A 17,530-nucleotide genomic window follows, 5' to 3' on the forward strand; every position below is an offset into this window, starting at 1 on the left:
AATGGCTGCACGTTTGAAGTAAGTAATTCCTGCTTTATTTCTATAGTTATTTATGTTACAGGGGATACCCGTGGAGCAGAAAGAGGTTAAAGAAGGTGCCGGGGTTGAATCGTAAAAGGATATATTTCTTTTAGAACTTCAAGACCTATCTGTGTCGGTGCGACGTAAAGCCCCTAGCAAAAAAAAAAAAAAAAAAAAAAAAACTTCAAAATTAACAATTGTTAACTGAATGAACATAACAATGAAACATCAGGTACAATGACTGTACCGGGAGGTACACCCCAACGTTGCGCATTCAAATTCTGCACCTAAATGAACTCCTCTATTGGTAAAACAGTGAAACTGAAACTACACCATCTTAGATGTCACCACTAAAATATTATGTAATTTTGTTATTATGTAGTTGCCTAACCTGACTGAATTTCTCCTTGTTTTGTTTGCCATCCATCAAGAAGTTTGGACATTTTTCCACAGATGACACTACAAAAAACTATGATCATGCACCCTGGTGCGAAGTGAAAGAACTTATGATTTGAAGAAGTTTGGTATTCATAAGGGTTTTTTTTTACTGATTGATGTTCATTTATTTTGGGGTTGGCAATATTTTCTTTTCCTTTCCGCCAGTTTTGAATCTAGCCAATCCCTAATTTCTGTATTTAATTTTCAGCCTATCACAGGCTTCTTGTTCGATTCTAAGTGTAACTTTTCAATTTATCCAATAAAATTGAGAGGGTGTGGCTAGTTTAATCTTGAATGATCTCGAACCTTCCCTGAGGGTTTACAAACTGAGGCTTTTCACGTCTCTTGGCCAATTGATCGTCATCTTACTAGGTGTGTGTGTCAAAGCAGGAGGCGCACGGCCCCTTCTTCGGTCAGCATCTACAAGGTAATGGCCACATAACATCTTTCTTTCTTGCTTACTACGTAGTTTAACCCGAGGGAAAGGTCCAAATTGTTAACTATGTAACCTTCTTTTCTAAAAATGTAACTTTCTGCCAGCAAATGTAAAAACTTCATAAATCTTTCACTGTAAATCGGGGATAGAGATTGATGTACCCTCTCGAGCTCCCCTTCATCTTGGTTTGAGGTGACTGTGTTTTCATAACTGTTTTTCATTCTGTAATGTGGTAAAGAAAATTCTATACAGGTCACCTCAGTAGTTTGGGAATAGCCCCTGTTTCATCAGCCTAGTGCCCTTGAGGTTTTAAATGTTCATATCTAGGAGTGCAAGTATTCGCCTCCATTCATTTTGTCTTCGGGCCATTTATTTAACTGTTATTTCTTTTCCATGAAGGCCCAGTAGGTTGGGTATTAAATACCCCTGTATAATCATTTTCCAATTGCAAGTTGGGCCTTGAGAGGCCAGAAATTGTAAGCTGATGTTGCCTTGACTAGCTTTGAAAACTGAGAGTCTGTTAGCTCTTTTTCAAAGTTTTGTAAGATTAATGAATGCCTCTTGAAGGCGGGATGATGTAATTTTGGGAGCAAGTGCTCTTTGAATTAGGGGATTTCTGCCCTTGTGTGAATTTGTGCTTTTTGTAAATTTGAGCTAAGAGCTCAAAATCATAAAGCGAGGGGCTTGAAGCCCAGGACTTGTAGAATTCACTCTACTGTATACACTATATACAACATACACATTATATACAATATATACAAACATGTTAATACAGTTAAGTTAGTGTATATATTGGTATATTTATATTGGTTAAAAAGGTCCCAAACCTTGACCTAAAGGTTGTTTACAGGCTGAAGATGCCCAAAATAATGTGTGAAACATGTACCTGACCAAATAAGTCTACATAAAATCATGTAGATAATAACCACATTAAACGTGGGAAGTATTGAATAGGTGGTTTTTTATTAAATTATCCTTGATATCTATGCCTAACGTCATCTTCAATACGGAACAATAATGAGAGTTGTTACTTGTAAGATGGATATGCCGTTTCTCATGAAAGGCTGTATTTTAAAGGGCGAGAAATAGATCCTGCACATGGAATCAGTGCCTTGGATTTTAAAGTTAATCGAAGCCTGAAAGATTTCCACCAAAAAGTAATTGATTTTCATCGCTTTGTGATTGAGAAGCGTGAAGTGAAGGAATATTTGCTCTCCCAAATAGGAAACTCATATCAGACACCAATAAGTTTCTATATGCTACAAAGTCAAACATTCAATAAGAAAGTGACATAGAGCGTTATCATACGCACCAACGGAAGCAAAAACAACGATGTACTGTAATGCTTGCTGCAACACCTGATGGCAGAAAGCTTGCTTGCACCTTGTTTTCTGAAACAAAAAAACTGCCTAAAGTAACATTTCCACGAGGGATCCACATTCGTATCCAAGAAAAAGCGTAAATGGACATGTCACTCATACGAGCGGTTTGGGGAAATCGAGCAGGTTCCCTCCTTCAATGCCCGGTCCATCTCATGTGTTGGACAGTTTTCATGGCCAACTAATGGAAGACACTAAGAAATTATTGGAGACCATGAAAACCGATTTGACAGTGATTCCTGGTGTACTGACATCAGCACTTCAACCCTTGGAAATTTCCAAAATAAACCATTCAAAGACAACACACGCAATTTCTGTCAGTGCTGGATGGCGGAAAGTGTGCACCAACTTACTCCAACAGGTAAGAATCGGAAACACCCTGTGGAACTCCTCTGTGAATATATTGTGCACCTGGGACATTATTTCTTCAAAGGTGGTTCAAAAGAGCTTCAATAAAACAGGAATCTCAAATTCATTAGACAGAAGTGAAGATGACTTATGGAGAGATGTGAGCAGTGATAGCAGTAGCAGCAATTCTTCATACACAGCTGGCAACAAAGTAAAGGACAGTAGCCTATAAAAGGTAAGACTTTTCTTATTTGACGGTAGGTCATTATTATGTACTTATTTTTTATTTTTATTTTATGAAATACTTCCTCTCATGCAGAGGCTGCCTTGCAACAAAGTATACTTTTACATTTATTTTTAGAAGAGAAATAGATATACTGTGCTTGAGAAATGTTGAAGGTAACCTAATTGAAACAGTGATTTCTTAGAATTATCAGTGAGCCCCTTAAGGCTATGATGGCAATCTCACGTAACGCTGTAACTGGCAGAGACATCTGTTTCCAAAAATTAGCGGCAAAAGCGGGAATCGTTCCCCTGGCTCTAATCATCAGACCAACTATGTCGATTTCCTCTATCTGGTATTTCTCCCTGTAGTAAGGAATTGTTGGTGAGTAAATATTCCTTTTCTCTAGGTTAACATCTGAGGGCTGCGACTTATGGCTTTCAAACCGAATTGTGAGCTCGATGATGTAACCTCTCTTCTTATTCTTGAAAGCAATGATGTCAATCCTTCCGTGGCTTCCGTTGTCCGCTAAGCCATGAACCTCTTCAAATACCTTCAAATGATCTTTTAGCGTTGCCGCAATTAAAGAGCGGATGTTATGATGACGCGTATTCCTTAAAAGTTCACCATGAGGAAAAGATCCCAGAACATGTGCAAGAGTTTCAATCTCCTTGAGGAAGCGCCTACAAAGGGAATCGTTCTGAGATCTTCCTGGTACCGATCTAACTGCTGAAATGTTTGCTGTCATCTTAATTGCTTCACGCCATTCACTACATGATAAACCTTGATGGTCTTGAATCCAGGAGTTGGCAGGAGTATATTCATTGTACAAACATACACCTCTTCCATTCTGCTGCAAGTTACTCCACTCACTGAATGCCCTTTCTCTCAGTACTCTTCTCACTTTCCTGGCATCTGTTATTTCTAGACGTGGATGCAGCAAATTGTCAGATGGAGGGACATTGAGGGATTGTAGTGAGAGAGTCATTTCTTCTTTGATTTCGTGTAGCACAGATGTATTCGTCACCTGAGCTTAATAGTACCTTACAGATGTTAATGTGCTGAAGATGAGCTTCCCAAGTGGCGCAGAAGAGTCCCAACCCCTTACATTTTTTCTCAGTGTATACCATTCCATTAGGAATGTCTGCAGGTATTTGAAGAATTTCCTTAAGAGCACTACAAATTAGTATGACTGTATCCGCAAGGAACTTTTTTGGAATCTTCTCCGGCTTGATAGTTTGGAATGAGTATATGAGAGATGGGCATATAACTGTGTTTATTACTTTAAATTTCTGGTCAGCCTGTAATAGTGGAGAAGAAACCAATTTCTCCATTTTATTCTCTAATATTTTAAGCTCCTGTGTAGGTTGAAAAATGATTTCATTTGAAAAGTTAACTCCCTGATAGCGGATTGTTTCCCCACGTCGCAAACTCGATATATCATAGCTCTTAAATTCAGCTGGGTCTTCGATTAACTTTCCGCGTTCGATGCAGATTGCCGTAGATTTCATTGGGTTGACATAAAGCCCTATTTCATGAAATCTCCTTGTGAATATTTTCGAGAGCTCAAGTGCTGCTGTTCGACTATTTCCTATGACAGCCAAGTCATCAGCAAAGCCCATGATCGTTAAAGGTGGAAGGTATGGTACTAAAGAAAATCCATAGTGGCTTGTGAGAGAGTCTTCAGTTAGTTTGTTTAAAATATGATCTGTCGCTAGAGTGTAGAGACAGGGAGAAAGAGGTGAGCCCTGCATAACACCCCTTTTTAGGCTTAAGGTGGCTGTCTTTCCAGTTACAGTTTCTATTTTTGTAGTGTTTCCTGTCTGGAGATTAACTATTAGTTCCTTTAATTTCTCAGGTATTCCTAGTGCCCTCAAGGTCTCATGTAAATGAAGGTGCCCAATGTTGTCAAATGCCTTTCTGACGTCTAGAAAAATCACTGTTAGATCAGTTTTGTTCTATTTCGCGGAATTTAAAACCGAATCGAGTGTAGAAGTATTGATATGTGTAGCGGCTAAAGATATAAATCCCCGTTGTTGTGGATTAAAAGCAATGTATTCTCTCAGGCATTTATCAAGAGCTTGCTCAATTACTCTCCTTACAACAGAAAATATTGTGATTGGTCTCCAGTTTGCAATGTCATCGGGGGCACCTCCCTTGTGTATAAGAACGGTTCTTCCCTTTCTAAAACACGGTGGTACCTGTCCTGTTTGAAGCATACCAGTGGCTATTGTGGCAATTATCTCAGAAGCGATGTCACTTTTAATAGCTCTAACGATGACGTAATCAGGTCCAGGTGAAGTGTCCACTGCAATTCTACTTGTTGCAAACTGTATTTCATCTTTAGATATAACATCACTAAACGTGTCATTGTAAACCGTTTGTGTAGCTTCACTCACTTTTGGGGCATAATTTTCTCTCACTGAATTATTTTCATGTCCTCATATTTCATGGAAATAGCCATATACATGTTGAGAATTAATCAGACATCTTTCACTGTTTTCATGAAGGACAGTTCTAACTGCTTTCCTACATTGATTGTGGAACTGAAAATTGCGTTAACTGATTAAAATATTTACTTCGTCTTTTTTCTCTATCCCTATTAGCGGACCTTTGCGGATTTGAACTTCGTTTATATCCTTTTTCCGTATTAACATACGATTTCTTTTTACGCGCCTCGTAAAATTTCTGTGCTGGGTGTTGAGGCCCAGGCAAAAAATCAATTGCAGTGGACAGAAACTTTAGAAAGTCTTCTACAAATAAGAAGAATTCAATATCATTGATGTCACCTTGTAGCTTTTCCCTCCATATCACCATTTGCTCTTGGTAGTACGAGTTATGTGTGTTTTGTTGTTTTATTTCTTTTCTAGATTCATGCCCTTGTTCTGCAGATGTTCCTAAATATATTTCAGTACTTACTTGGTGGTTCGATTCCCCACCTATCTGTCTATTCACTAGCCGAGTTCGGTGGTCATTCGGACGTGCTTTTGAAATATGAATATTGACCACCCAAGTGGACTTAAACAGTTGCCCGCAATGGTTACACACAGGCTGAGAGGAATTACTTTCGTCATTAGCTGAAACATTACTTCTGTTTGAATCATCCATCTCAATGCATGATGTGTCAGCAGAAGTATAAAAACTTCGGTTAACCTTACTTACGTGATCACCAGCTGATCATTCAAGTGTTATGGTAACTAAGCACTAAAAGTAAATAAACAAATATGGCTTCCCAGACTGAAGATGTATACACATTCAATTTGAAAAGATTATATCAAAAAATATACTGACGAAAACACAGATAACATAGCATCGCATAAAAATCAATATAAATAACCCAAATCACAATCCTATTATGCTGAAGAATACATCACTTAAAAGAATAATCCTATAAAGAATATTTTCCAGTGTCGGTACTTCAAACCCACATGATCAACTTACCTGATGTACCCTATTCGACCATAATTTTAAGCCAAACGTCGATAACCACAAATGAGTTCAACCAATTGTGTGTATATTATACTTAATGTATTTTTTAAATGTTAATAAATTCAAAATTTTTTTAATATCTGAATTCCTTGAATAATTTATACATCCGAAGTTTTCACCTGTATTTTTCGTCAAAAAAACGGCGTTAATATGCGAGAAAATACGGTATTTGATGGTAAATTTTCAGGGGAAGTCAAGAAAAATCAGGCATTAAAAGGACAGAAGAAAGAAAACAACACTGAGAAAGGAAAGGATGAAGAAGTTCTTGGAAGAAAAGAAGAAGAAAACTGTTTCAAATGGTTCGAAGATGGCCTATGGGATAAGTTGAGATGAATATAGGTTTCTTTTTTTAACAGCCAGATGTCCCTCCTGACACCAACCTCAGTTGAGTAGCTAATGAAGATGAAATAAATTATGGTGCACAAAACTGGGTTAGGAAATGGATGGTATAGGCTGTAGCCTATGAATAGAAACTGTCCCAACATTTGTCTGGAAGTGAAAATGGGAAACCACAGAAAACCACTCTCAGAACAGCCAACGGTGGCATAACCATACCATGCGCGGCCAGTCTGCAATAATAATACGGTAATAATAACAATAATAATAATCCAAAAACACACAGCAAAATCTCATACTGCTTTTTTAAATTAGTTTTTCCCTGCATATTGTTGGTGCCGCATGAAATCACCATTTTCAATCACATGAAATGAAGTTATTAAATTACTATTAACACTTTCACTCATCAAAAGTTACCTGTTATTTCTACTCAGTAGGGTGGGTGACATACCTAAACATGCACCAACGTTCATAGCTCTCATGCTTCACCAGGCATAACTAGTCATAAGGTGATATCTCGCTTTCTGGAGCAACTTACGGCAAACGTTGTTCCGGTATACAGTACCATAGAGTTCAATATTATTATGCTCAGTTTAGGGCCCTCCATTCAAAGTGTCAATTATGATGTCACTGTGCAGCATCTGATAATCAATCACTACTGATCTGCATTTAGGGCAGTCACCCAGGTGGCAGAATCCCTATCTGTTGTTTTCCTAGCCTTTTCTTAAATGATTGAAAAAAAAAAAATTGAAATTTATTGAACATGATTGAAAAGAAATTGGAAATTTATTGAACATCTCCCTTGGTAAGTTATTCCAATCCCTAACTCCCCTTCCTATAAACGAATATTTACCCCCAATTTGTCCTCTCGAATTCCAACTTTATATCCATATTGTGATCTTTCCTACTTTTGAAGACACCACTCAAACTTATTCGTCTACTGATGTCCTCCCAAGCCATCTCTCCACTGACAGCTCGGAACATATCACATATAACATACCACTTAGTCGAGCAGCTCGCCTCCTTGCTCCCAAGTCTTCCTAGCCCAAACTTTGCAACATTTTTGTAATGCTACTCTTTTTTCGGAAATCGCCCAGAACAAATCGAGCTGCTTTACTTTAGATTTCTTCCAGGTCTTGAATCAAGTAATCCTGGTGAGGGTCCCATACACTGGAACCATACTCTAATTGGGGTCTTACCAGAGACTTATATGCCCTCTCCTTTACATCCGTACTACACCCCCTAAATACCCTCACAATCATGTGCAGAGATCTGTATCCTTTATTTACAATCATGTTTACGTGAAACCCTAATGAAGATCTTTCCTTATATAAATACCTACATATTTACAAAGATCCCCAAAGGGAACTTTCACCCCCATCAATGTGCAGTAATTAAAACTTAGAGGACTTTTCCTAGTTGTGAATCTCACAACCTGACTGTTAACCCCGTTTATCATCATTACGTACTGTCCATCTCACAACATTATCGAGGTCATTTTGCAGTTGCTCATAATCTTGTCACTTATTTATTACTCTATACAGAATAACATCTGCAAAAAGCCTTATATCTGATTCAACTTCTTTACTCATATCATTGATATACTGTATATAAGAAAACATGAAGGACAAATAATAATACTGCCTTTAGGAATTCCCCTCTTAATTATTACAGGGACAGATTAAGCTTCACCTACTCTAATTCTCTGAGTTCTATTTTCTAGAAACAGAGCCACCCATACAGTCACTCGTTTGTGAAGTCCAGTTGCACTCATTTTTGTCAGTAGTCTCCCATGATCTACCCAATCAAATACCTTAGACAAGTGAATCACAATACAATTCAACTGACCTAAATCCAGGATATCTGCTATATCTTGTAGGAATATTACAAGGTGAGCTTCTTGGAATAACCTTTCCTAAACCCAAACTGCCTACTATCAAACCAGTTATTAATTTTGCAAACAAATCAGAAAGAATGCTTTCTCAAAGCTTACATGCAATGCATGTCAAACTGACTGACCTGTAATTTTCAGCTTTATGCCTATCGCCCTATCTTTTATATACAGGGGCTACTATAGCAATTCGCCATTCATTTGGTATAGTTCCTACATGCAAACAATAATCAAATATTTGCTTCAGATATGGTATTATATCCCAACCCATTGTCTTTAGTATATCCCCCAAAACCTTATCAATTAAAGTAGCTTTTCTAGTTTTCAACTTTTGTATCATACTGTAAATGTCACTGCTGTCATAGGTAAACTTTAATACTTCTTTAGTATTAGTCACTTCCTCTATCTGGAAATTATTCTTGTAACCAACAATCTTTACATACTGCTAACTGAATACTTCTGCCTTTTGAAGATCCTCACATACACACTACCTTTGTTCATTAATGATTCCTGGAATATCCCCCTTGGAACCTGTTTCTGCCTTAAAATACCTATACATAATCTTCCACTTTTCACTAAAATTTATACGGCTGCCAATTATGCTTGCCATCATGTTATCCTTAGCTGACTTCTTTGCTAGACTCAATTTCCCATTAACTTCCTTCAATTTCTCCTTATTTCCACAGCCGTTTCTAACTCTATTTCTTTCCAACCTGCACCTCCTTCTTAGTCTGTTTACTTCTGTTATAATATAGTTGATCTTTACCATTCCTTATCATCTTTAAAGGTGGTGGTGGTGGTGATTATTGTTTTAAGAGGAAGTACAACTAGGCAACCATCCTCTATATAACACTAATCAGAGGGAAAAATGGAAGGGGTCCGACACTTCGAAAAATGAAGATATCGGCCAAAGAAAGACAAGGGCCACGAAGGGCGTGAAAATGAAAGACTCCCTAGCCCTCGCAAACCTAATAGCGTCGGGGTTGGAAAAGAACAAGAGTTGACCAACAGAGGTCAGACAGGATAGATGAAAGTGAGGAGCCTGGCACAAGTAAGTGGAAGCAATGCCAAGACTCAGCTAAAGGCACCGTGGTCGCTAACCCATGCTCCAAAGTTCAGAGCCCTTGGGGCCCCTTTTAGTCGCCTCTTACGACAGGCAGGGGATACCGTGGGTGTTATTCTACCGCCCCCACCCACAGGGGGAGGACATCTTTAAAGGTACTAACCTATTTTCACATTCCTCAACAATTGCTTTAAACCCATCCCAGAGTCTGTTTACATTTTTATTTACCGTTTTTCACCGATCATAGTTACTTATTAAAAACTCCCTCACGCATGTTTTATCAGCCATATGGTACTGCCTAATAGTCCTGATTTTAATATCTTCCTTTCTTTCACATTTATTTTTAACTACCACAAAAACAACTTAGTGATCACTAATACCACCTATTACTTCAGTTTCTCTATAGAGCACATCTGGTTTTACTAGCACCATATCCAGAATATTCTTCTCTCTAGTTGGTTCCATCACTTTTCGAATTGGATGCCCTTCCCATATTAACTTATTTGCCATTTGTTGGTCATGCTTCCTGTCGTTCACGTTACCTTACCAATAGGCATTTGGTAAATTGAGATCACCCGCTACAATCACTTTCCTTTCCTAATCGTTTCCCACATAGCTGATTATCTTATCAATTAATTCTGAATCAGCGTCTGTGCTACCCTTTCCTGGTCTGAACACTCCAAAGACATCAAGTTGCCTATTATCTTTAGAGATGAGCCTTACCCCTACGTGTTTGTCATCTTTAACTTTTTTGTAGCTTACAAATTCTTTTTTCACCAGAATGAATACTCCCCCCCACCCCCCTACTATTCCTATCCTATCTCTACAATACACCCTCCAGTTCCGTGAGAAAATTTCTGCATCCATTATATCATTTCTCAGCCATGATTCAACTCCTATTACAATATCTGGTAAGTATATATTAAATTACTTAATTCTACTCCTTTCTTTACAATACTTCTACAGCTGAGCACTAACATTTTTATGTCATTCCTACTTGATTTCCAGTTCCCTGTTCCCTTATCACCGCTCCCTAGGCCACCCCATTTCCCTGAATGTAACTCCCTATATCCCTTCTAAACAAATTTCCTAACTTATATGTTTAAGTGAAGGCCATCTGAACGCAGATCCCTATCTCCTACCCACCCATTAGGATCTAGAAATCTCACTCCCAGTTTCCCACATACCCACTCCGTAATCTCATTTAAATCCCCAATCACCTTCCAGTCAGTATCCCTCCTACACAGTATTCCACTGATAACTATCTCTGATTCCTTAAATTTCACCCATGCTGCATTTACCAGGTCCCACACATCCTCAACTATGTTGGAACTTATACCTGCTTGTCTTACGTTGTTTTTTTTGTTTGTTTGTTTTTTTTTGCTAGGGGCTTTACGTCGCACCGACACAGATAGGTCTTATGGCGACGATGGGATAGGAAAGGCCTAGGAGTTGGAAGGAAGCGGCCGTGGCCTTAATTAAGGTACAGCCCCAGCATTTGCCTGGTGTGAAAATGGGAAACCACGGAAAACCATCTTCAGGGCTGCCGATAGTGGGATTCGAACCTACTATCTCCCGGATGCAAGCTCACAGCCGCGCGCCTCTACGTGCACGGCCAACTCGCCCGGTCTTACGTTGTTAGTACCAACGTGAAACACTACCACCTTCTCCTTTCCCTCCTCCTTCTCTTCTACTTTCCTCAACATCTGCCTTAACCTAATTCCTGGATAACACTCTACCCTGGTACCCTTTCCTCCACACACTTTCCCAACATGTTTAACGATAGAATCCTCCATAACCAGAGCCTCAACCCTACCCACCTCATTTGATCGCCTCTCCTCCTGGTCAGTCCTATCTTTCCTGAGAGCTGCAGAAGCTACTTCCTCCTCCCCTATCTCCATCCCATCATCCTGTTCTACCTGTCTTTTCCTATCCTCTACTCCACATTTCCCCTTCCTACCTCTAACCTTTCTCCTACTTTCGCACTTCTCAACAGTTCCCTGTTCCTCATCTTCCCTTGGTTTTTCTACCTGCAGTGACTCGTATCGATTTCTCACAGACACCTGTCCTGGATTCTGATCCTGAATGAAGCCCTTAGCCTGCAATCTCCTTCCCCTTAAAACATTAGACCACTTGTGTTCTACAATTCCCCCCTTTCGTTCCCATCCCTCTATTACACCTACCGTATCCTGGACATTTTTTGAGGGAGGTCTACTTTCCTTCATGTCCTCTGAGAGCATCCTAATTATCTCTCTCAAGCTCTCCAACTCCTCCCTCATACTCCTTAATGCCTGGCCACACCCACAGTTCCTACACTTGCACTCCTTAGCCATTCTTTACCGAATAATGAAAAGAAAAAGTAAGATAACTTATACTGTGCAAAATAAAAATGAAAGGAAAGAAATATTGTCTGGGATAGTTCACAAAGATCATACGACAATAAGTTAATTAATATAGGCTACTACTACACTACAATACTACTTAATTGTACAATTTCTTATTCCTACAACACCTTAACAGGATGAAAGTTGCTGTTAAATACTGGAAACAGAGAATAATATACAAGAATTACACAATTCTTAACTGCAGTTATATCTGCCCTAATTACTACAACAGAATTCTAGTAAGAGAGTTACTACAGATACCACAGATGCGGTACTATACTACACAAATATTTCACAGTAATAGAATAAACACACTATTTTCTAATAAGATATTATAATATGCTACAATAATTTTAAACTACGTTCAGACCTATTCTAATGACAACAAGCACAAACAGATAAGAAAATTACCATTAAAGTTCAAAATTTGCAAAACTACTCAAAATAATAGAAGAGGCACTCTAATTTCTAGTAAGTTACTATACTACAATAATATTTAAACTATGTTCAGACAGATCCTCATTACAATAGGTTATTACTAAGCACGAATAGAAATGAAAATTCCAATTAGGCCTAAATTAGATAGTATAAGAACTATTGGTACTCAAAGATCACCAACAAAGTTAAACATGTAGACAGATTAATATTAGTACTACTTTATCCTACTATGTTGTAATAGAAATTAAACCTGCCGTTTGCACAAAAATGCACACAAATATAACAGGCAAGATACTATCTAATATACCATATCTACACTACAATTCTCAACTGAAATGTGGTTATGTGATTATTACAGATGGTGGATACTATTATTTTCCCTACTCCGCGGGACGGAGAATAAAAGTGTCCTTAAATGCTGAAAAATATAAGGTTGTTTACAATAATTTCTCAAAAGTATTTCTGTCTAAATTATGCCAGGGACTTGAATTGCAATTATTGGGATGTAGCAACTTGATTATTACGTAACCGCTCATAAATACTGAAAGATCGAGGGTGTGAAATATAAATTATAGATACTATAACTGCCTACTCAGAACTACAAATGATTGGAATACAAGGATCAGCTGATTTTTATATATATTTTCTGGATACACTACACCCTTTGTTCACGACTGTAGCCAACAATGCCAATATTTGAATACGAAGAGCGACAATAATAAATAACAATACGGACTGTTGAATATTTTGCCAGTGAAATGCTGTACATTCTATTGAAATCGCTTCTATAAACAAAATTTACAACAGTATCGCATTATTTAAAGAAGTTGTTACCTTCGTGATAGGTGGAACCGTTGAACTGCTATTTGAAATACCCTGTCAAACGCCTGCACTAATAGACTATAACCGCTCCCAAATTTATGACTCATATTATTATCCCGTCTTTGTAAGTATTTTATCAACAAACCTACTGATAATTTAATAATAATATTAAAAAGATAGCGATATTTCTTCTTTCACGCAGTCCTAAATTACCGGTTGTAATCTAGCGAATGCCTACAGAACTACTCAGTGTGAAAATTGTAAATAAATAGCTCTAATCACAGATTACTACAAACAAACACTAAACACCAATATTTGTGGAACACGCGCGCGCTTATCTAAGTAATTGTTTTGCAAACATTGTTCACGGTTTCTGACAGTATGTTTTTGTGTTGGCAGAAGTTGAATATGGAAAGTAACTACAGAATTGTAAAGTTCCACTTTCCACATTATTTTGAAGAACATAAACATATGAAATTTGACATACTATGAAATTTTAAAAAAATTAAAAGATGGTTTATTTTAATACAGATTCATACTACTGTACATACTACACACTATATTAAAATTGTCCAACGATGAATGGTTAAGATGTGGTATGATCAAGTTGTTGATATAAGTAATGATTTTGTACTATACATTTGTTTATATACTCACATCAATGTAACTGTCCTTCTGCAGCATAAACCCCACTAATGGAGCCATATAGGCCAAAGTCTTCCCAGATCGTGGTGGACTCACCATGACAACATTTCCTCCTCTGAGAATTAAAGGCCACACATATTTCTGGATTCGCATTGGATCATTAAATCCACACCTGAACAAGGCCTGAAAAGATATTTACCATAATATATAAACAATTTAAAAAGCTGAACACTGAACACAACCCAATAACTGCAGAAATAACAGTAAGAAATATGTCACAAAAATACAGCTCAATTTTTAGTTGAAAGTCAGCTCAGATATATATATTTCAAGTCACTGCAATGCATAAGTACATAAGAGAGCTGTAAATCAGGAGTATATTCACATGTCACAATGTAGCACTGTGTAGCAGCAATGAGTCGTCGGCCTTGGTTTAAACCAGTCTCTGGGCATTACATCAGCCAGTGATGTTACTAACTTGAAACTGCCACCAGTACCACAGTCCACAGAGGTATTGCCTGACCCGCCCCGACGCGCTTGTTTTGTACCTTGGGACATTTACGGTGTGCAAGAAATGAGATAAATGTAATTGCTAGTTAACTAGCAACTTGTTTCATAAATGAACTTCCCGGGCTGAGTGGCTCAGACGGTTAAGGCGCTGGCCTTCTAACCCCAACTTGGCAGGTTCGATCCTGGCTCAGTCCGGTGGTATTTGAAGGTGCTCAAATACGACAGCCTCATGTCGGTAGATTTACTGGCACGTAAAAGAACTCCTGCGGGACTAGATTCCGGCACCTCGGCATCTCCGAAGACCGTAAAAGTAGTTAGTGTGACGTAAAACAAATAACATTATTATTATTATTATTATTATTATTATTATTATTATTATTATTATTATAAATGAACTTACAAGCATGTTGTTCGTGGATGGCCATGCACAGAGGCCAGGCGTCTACGGAGAAGCATTCTCACAATATCGCATTCCAAGTCTTCCGAGTTTGTAAAGTACTGTGCACCCACAAGAAATGGAAATACAGCTGAACCTGACTTATACATATATCAAGGGGAAGAGAAGAAACTACTTGTAACTCAGAATTACTTAGAAATCAGACTTACGCAATACATCACATATTTACTGAAAAACCAGTAGAATCGACCGACATGTGAAAATCCTTGCAAATAATAAATACATTAAGACAGAAAGTATTATTTTGAACTTGGTCTAGCCTTAAAGAAATCAGATAGTTTGGCTTGTTTCACTTTTCTGGCATTAAGAGTATAAACCTCCTTTAGCAAACTTAGTAATGAATTCAAAGCATTTTCACAACAACTTTTCGCACTGATGTTAACGCCTACACACTTCGACTGCACTTAACACTTCACACAGTTCAGGGGTCAAGATTCAAGTCATTTTCTCCACCTCCAATGTCACTATCGCTTGTTGCTGGTCCATCACCGCCGCGTTGTTGGCATGCATCAGCAGTAATATCTTCATCCGGTAGTTCCCCACATACAGCTAGATTATCATCGAAATGCACAAAAGTATCGAATTCTCTACCCTCTGGTAGCGTTAGCTCATTGCCAGACAAAACGTCCCCACAATCCTCATTAGAGACAGCCTCTTCTAGTAAGACACCAGCTTTGCGGAAACAGTTGCTGATTGTGGAGGATGACGCTTTCAGGCAGCCGAAAAAAAGTCCATGGCTTGTAGCAAATTAATGTAGAGAGGTTCATTTCCTGCATCACTCAGTGTTATTAAATGCTGAACCAGCATTTTTCTACAATGCACTTTGAAATTTGCAATGATGCCCAAATCAAGCGGTTGTAGAACGCTGGTACAGTTAGGAGGGAAAATTCCACTCGGACATTCTCCAGAACGATTTGAGGTGGTTGTGCTGCTCATCGATCCAGAAGAAGAACGATCTTCTTCTGTTTCTTTTTCAATTTTTTCAACCATTGTTCCATTGGATTCGTATTCCGTAGGTTTCATTTTCGCACCCTTAAAACACTTCGGATTCTTCGATTTTCCTATCACAAGTGGAGAAAGTTTGTCAGATCCATCTGCATTGGTGGCAAGAAGTACTGTTACACAAATTTTACTTTTCTTCCCTCCATGGCATGAGTCACCTTTTTCATCTAATGTTTCATGAGGAATGGGATTGTAGAATAGGCCGGTCTCCACAGTTGTAGATGTTTGGAGGCTGAAAATCGCTTATGATACCCGACAGAACCTCTTCTTTCCAGTGTTGCACTGTGACGTCGTCCGCAGATTATGAGTCACCGGAAATTGTTCTCCCTGTGATTCCATGACGATCTTTAAATCCTCGCAGCCATCCTGACGAAAGCCTTGAAATCAGCAGTGATACTCATCATTTTAGATAAATCTATCGCCTTTGCCTTCAGCATGTCTCCACTAATTGGTAGAACTGCAGCCCGCTTTTGCTGGAACCATGTGAAAAGTGCTTTCTCCAAATCTACGTACCATCCTTCTTGCTGATGGCTGTGTTTTGCTCATTTTGAACCCAGTTTTAAGAACTCATCAAAAATAGCATTTCTTTTACTGACAATTGTACATAGCGTGGTGTAAGTAATCCCTAAGTCTGAAGCGATTTCAGTTTTTGTTTTGTGTGGATTAGCGTCCACTTCTCGTATAATTTTTCCTTTTTCTGTTCTCCATGGCTAATCAAAAGCAACTGAATGACAAAACTACTGTTCAACAGTAAACAACAGATACCGGCATCGTGGACATTTTACTTCTCCGTTATTCCCACGAAAGAAATTCTCATATTCAAACAAATTTACTGTATTTTCTTTTGTTTCCGCACCCAAACCGCCCACATTGCTTATAATGTATCTTAATCTTTGGCGGTGTGTCAAAAACGACAAAGGTAGAGGAGGAGCGAAGGGGACTCGCCTTTGTTAAGCCGCTAGTAAGTAAGCGTCAACAATGTCACTCGGTGAAACTCTTTTGTGTTCTGTTTCAGCACCGAAACCCGATCGCTCTACTTCCACCTACGCCGACAAAGAGGAAACTTCGTAAATACAGTAGTTTCTTTTTAAAAAGCATATTCTCATTACAATTACGCAAAACTCAGTTACATTTCACTGACACTTAATACGTATATCAGCGAATTACGTATAAACGGATTACGTATAAGTAAGGTTTAATTAACACACTTTTAAATTATATTTTGCCGGGACCTGAAGGAAATTATGTACAAATACGAATTACGTAGAACAGAGTTATGTATAAAGCAGGTTCAACTGTACCTTCGATGGAGGGAGATGGAGAATGACCTATCTGAATACCTGATGTTAAGAAACATAATTGGAAGGCTCTGAAGAGAATCAGTTCCTAGCTTGAGAAGAATAGAAACAAAATTTCAAATGTGTTATATGACTGTTGAGCGAGAGGTGAATAATGAAGAATGTTGCCCATATAATTTGCAATGAGTATAGATTCTCCTACCAGCAGACTTACTGCAAAGAGACGAATACCAAACAATGTGCGAGTCCTGTTTTTCTTTTGCTTGTATTGCTCACGGACAAAGTACCAATTAATCAGGACGGAATGCAAAATTTCCATCTAACTTTCTATGGGCAGCAATAAACTAACA

At 38.3% G+C, this 17,530-nt stretch overlaps 1 protein-coding gene across 4 annotated transcripts in view; it reads right to left on the minus strand.

Annotated features, from left to right (window-relative positions):
- LOC136877431 (putative ATP-dependent RNA helicase TDRD12) overlaps positions 1 to 17,530 on the minus strand; it is an 821,384-nt gene that overhangs the window by 504,354 nt on the left and 299,500 nt on the right. For all 4 annotated transcript variants that reach the window (XM_067151463.2, XM_067151464.2, XM_067151462.2 and 1 more), the window contains one exon: positions 13,926 to 14,096. In XM_067151463.2, the coding sequence (XP_067007564.2) occupies positions 13,926 to 14,096 (171 nt within the window). The remainder of the gene's footprint in view (positions 1 to 13,925; positions 14,097 to 17,530) is intronic.

Source organism: Anabrus simplex, chromosome 7, assembly GCF_040414725.1.
Source record: "Anabrus simplex isolate iqAnaSimp1 chromosome 7, ASM4041472v1, whole genome shotgun sequence".
Classification (NCBI taxonomy): Eukaryota; Metazoa; Arthropoda; class Insecta; order Orthoptera; family Tettigoniidae; genus Anabrus; species Anabrus simplex.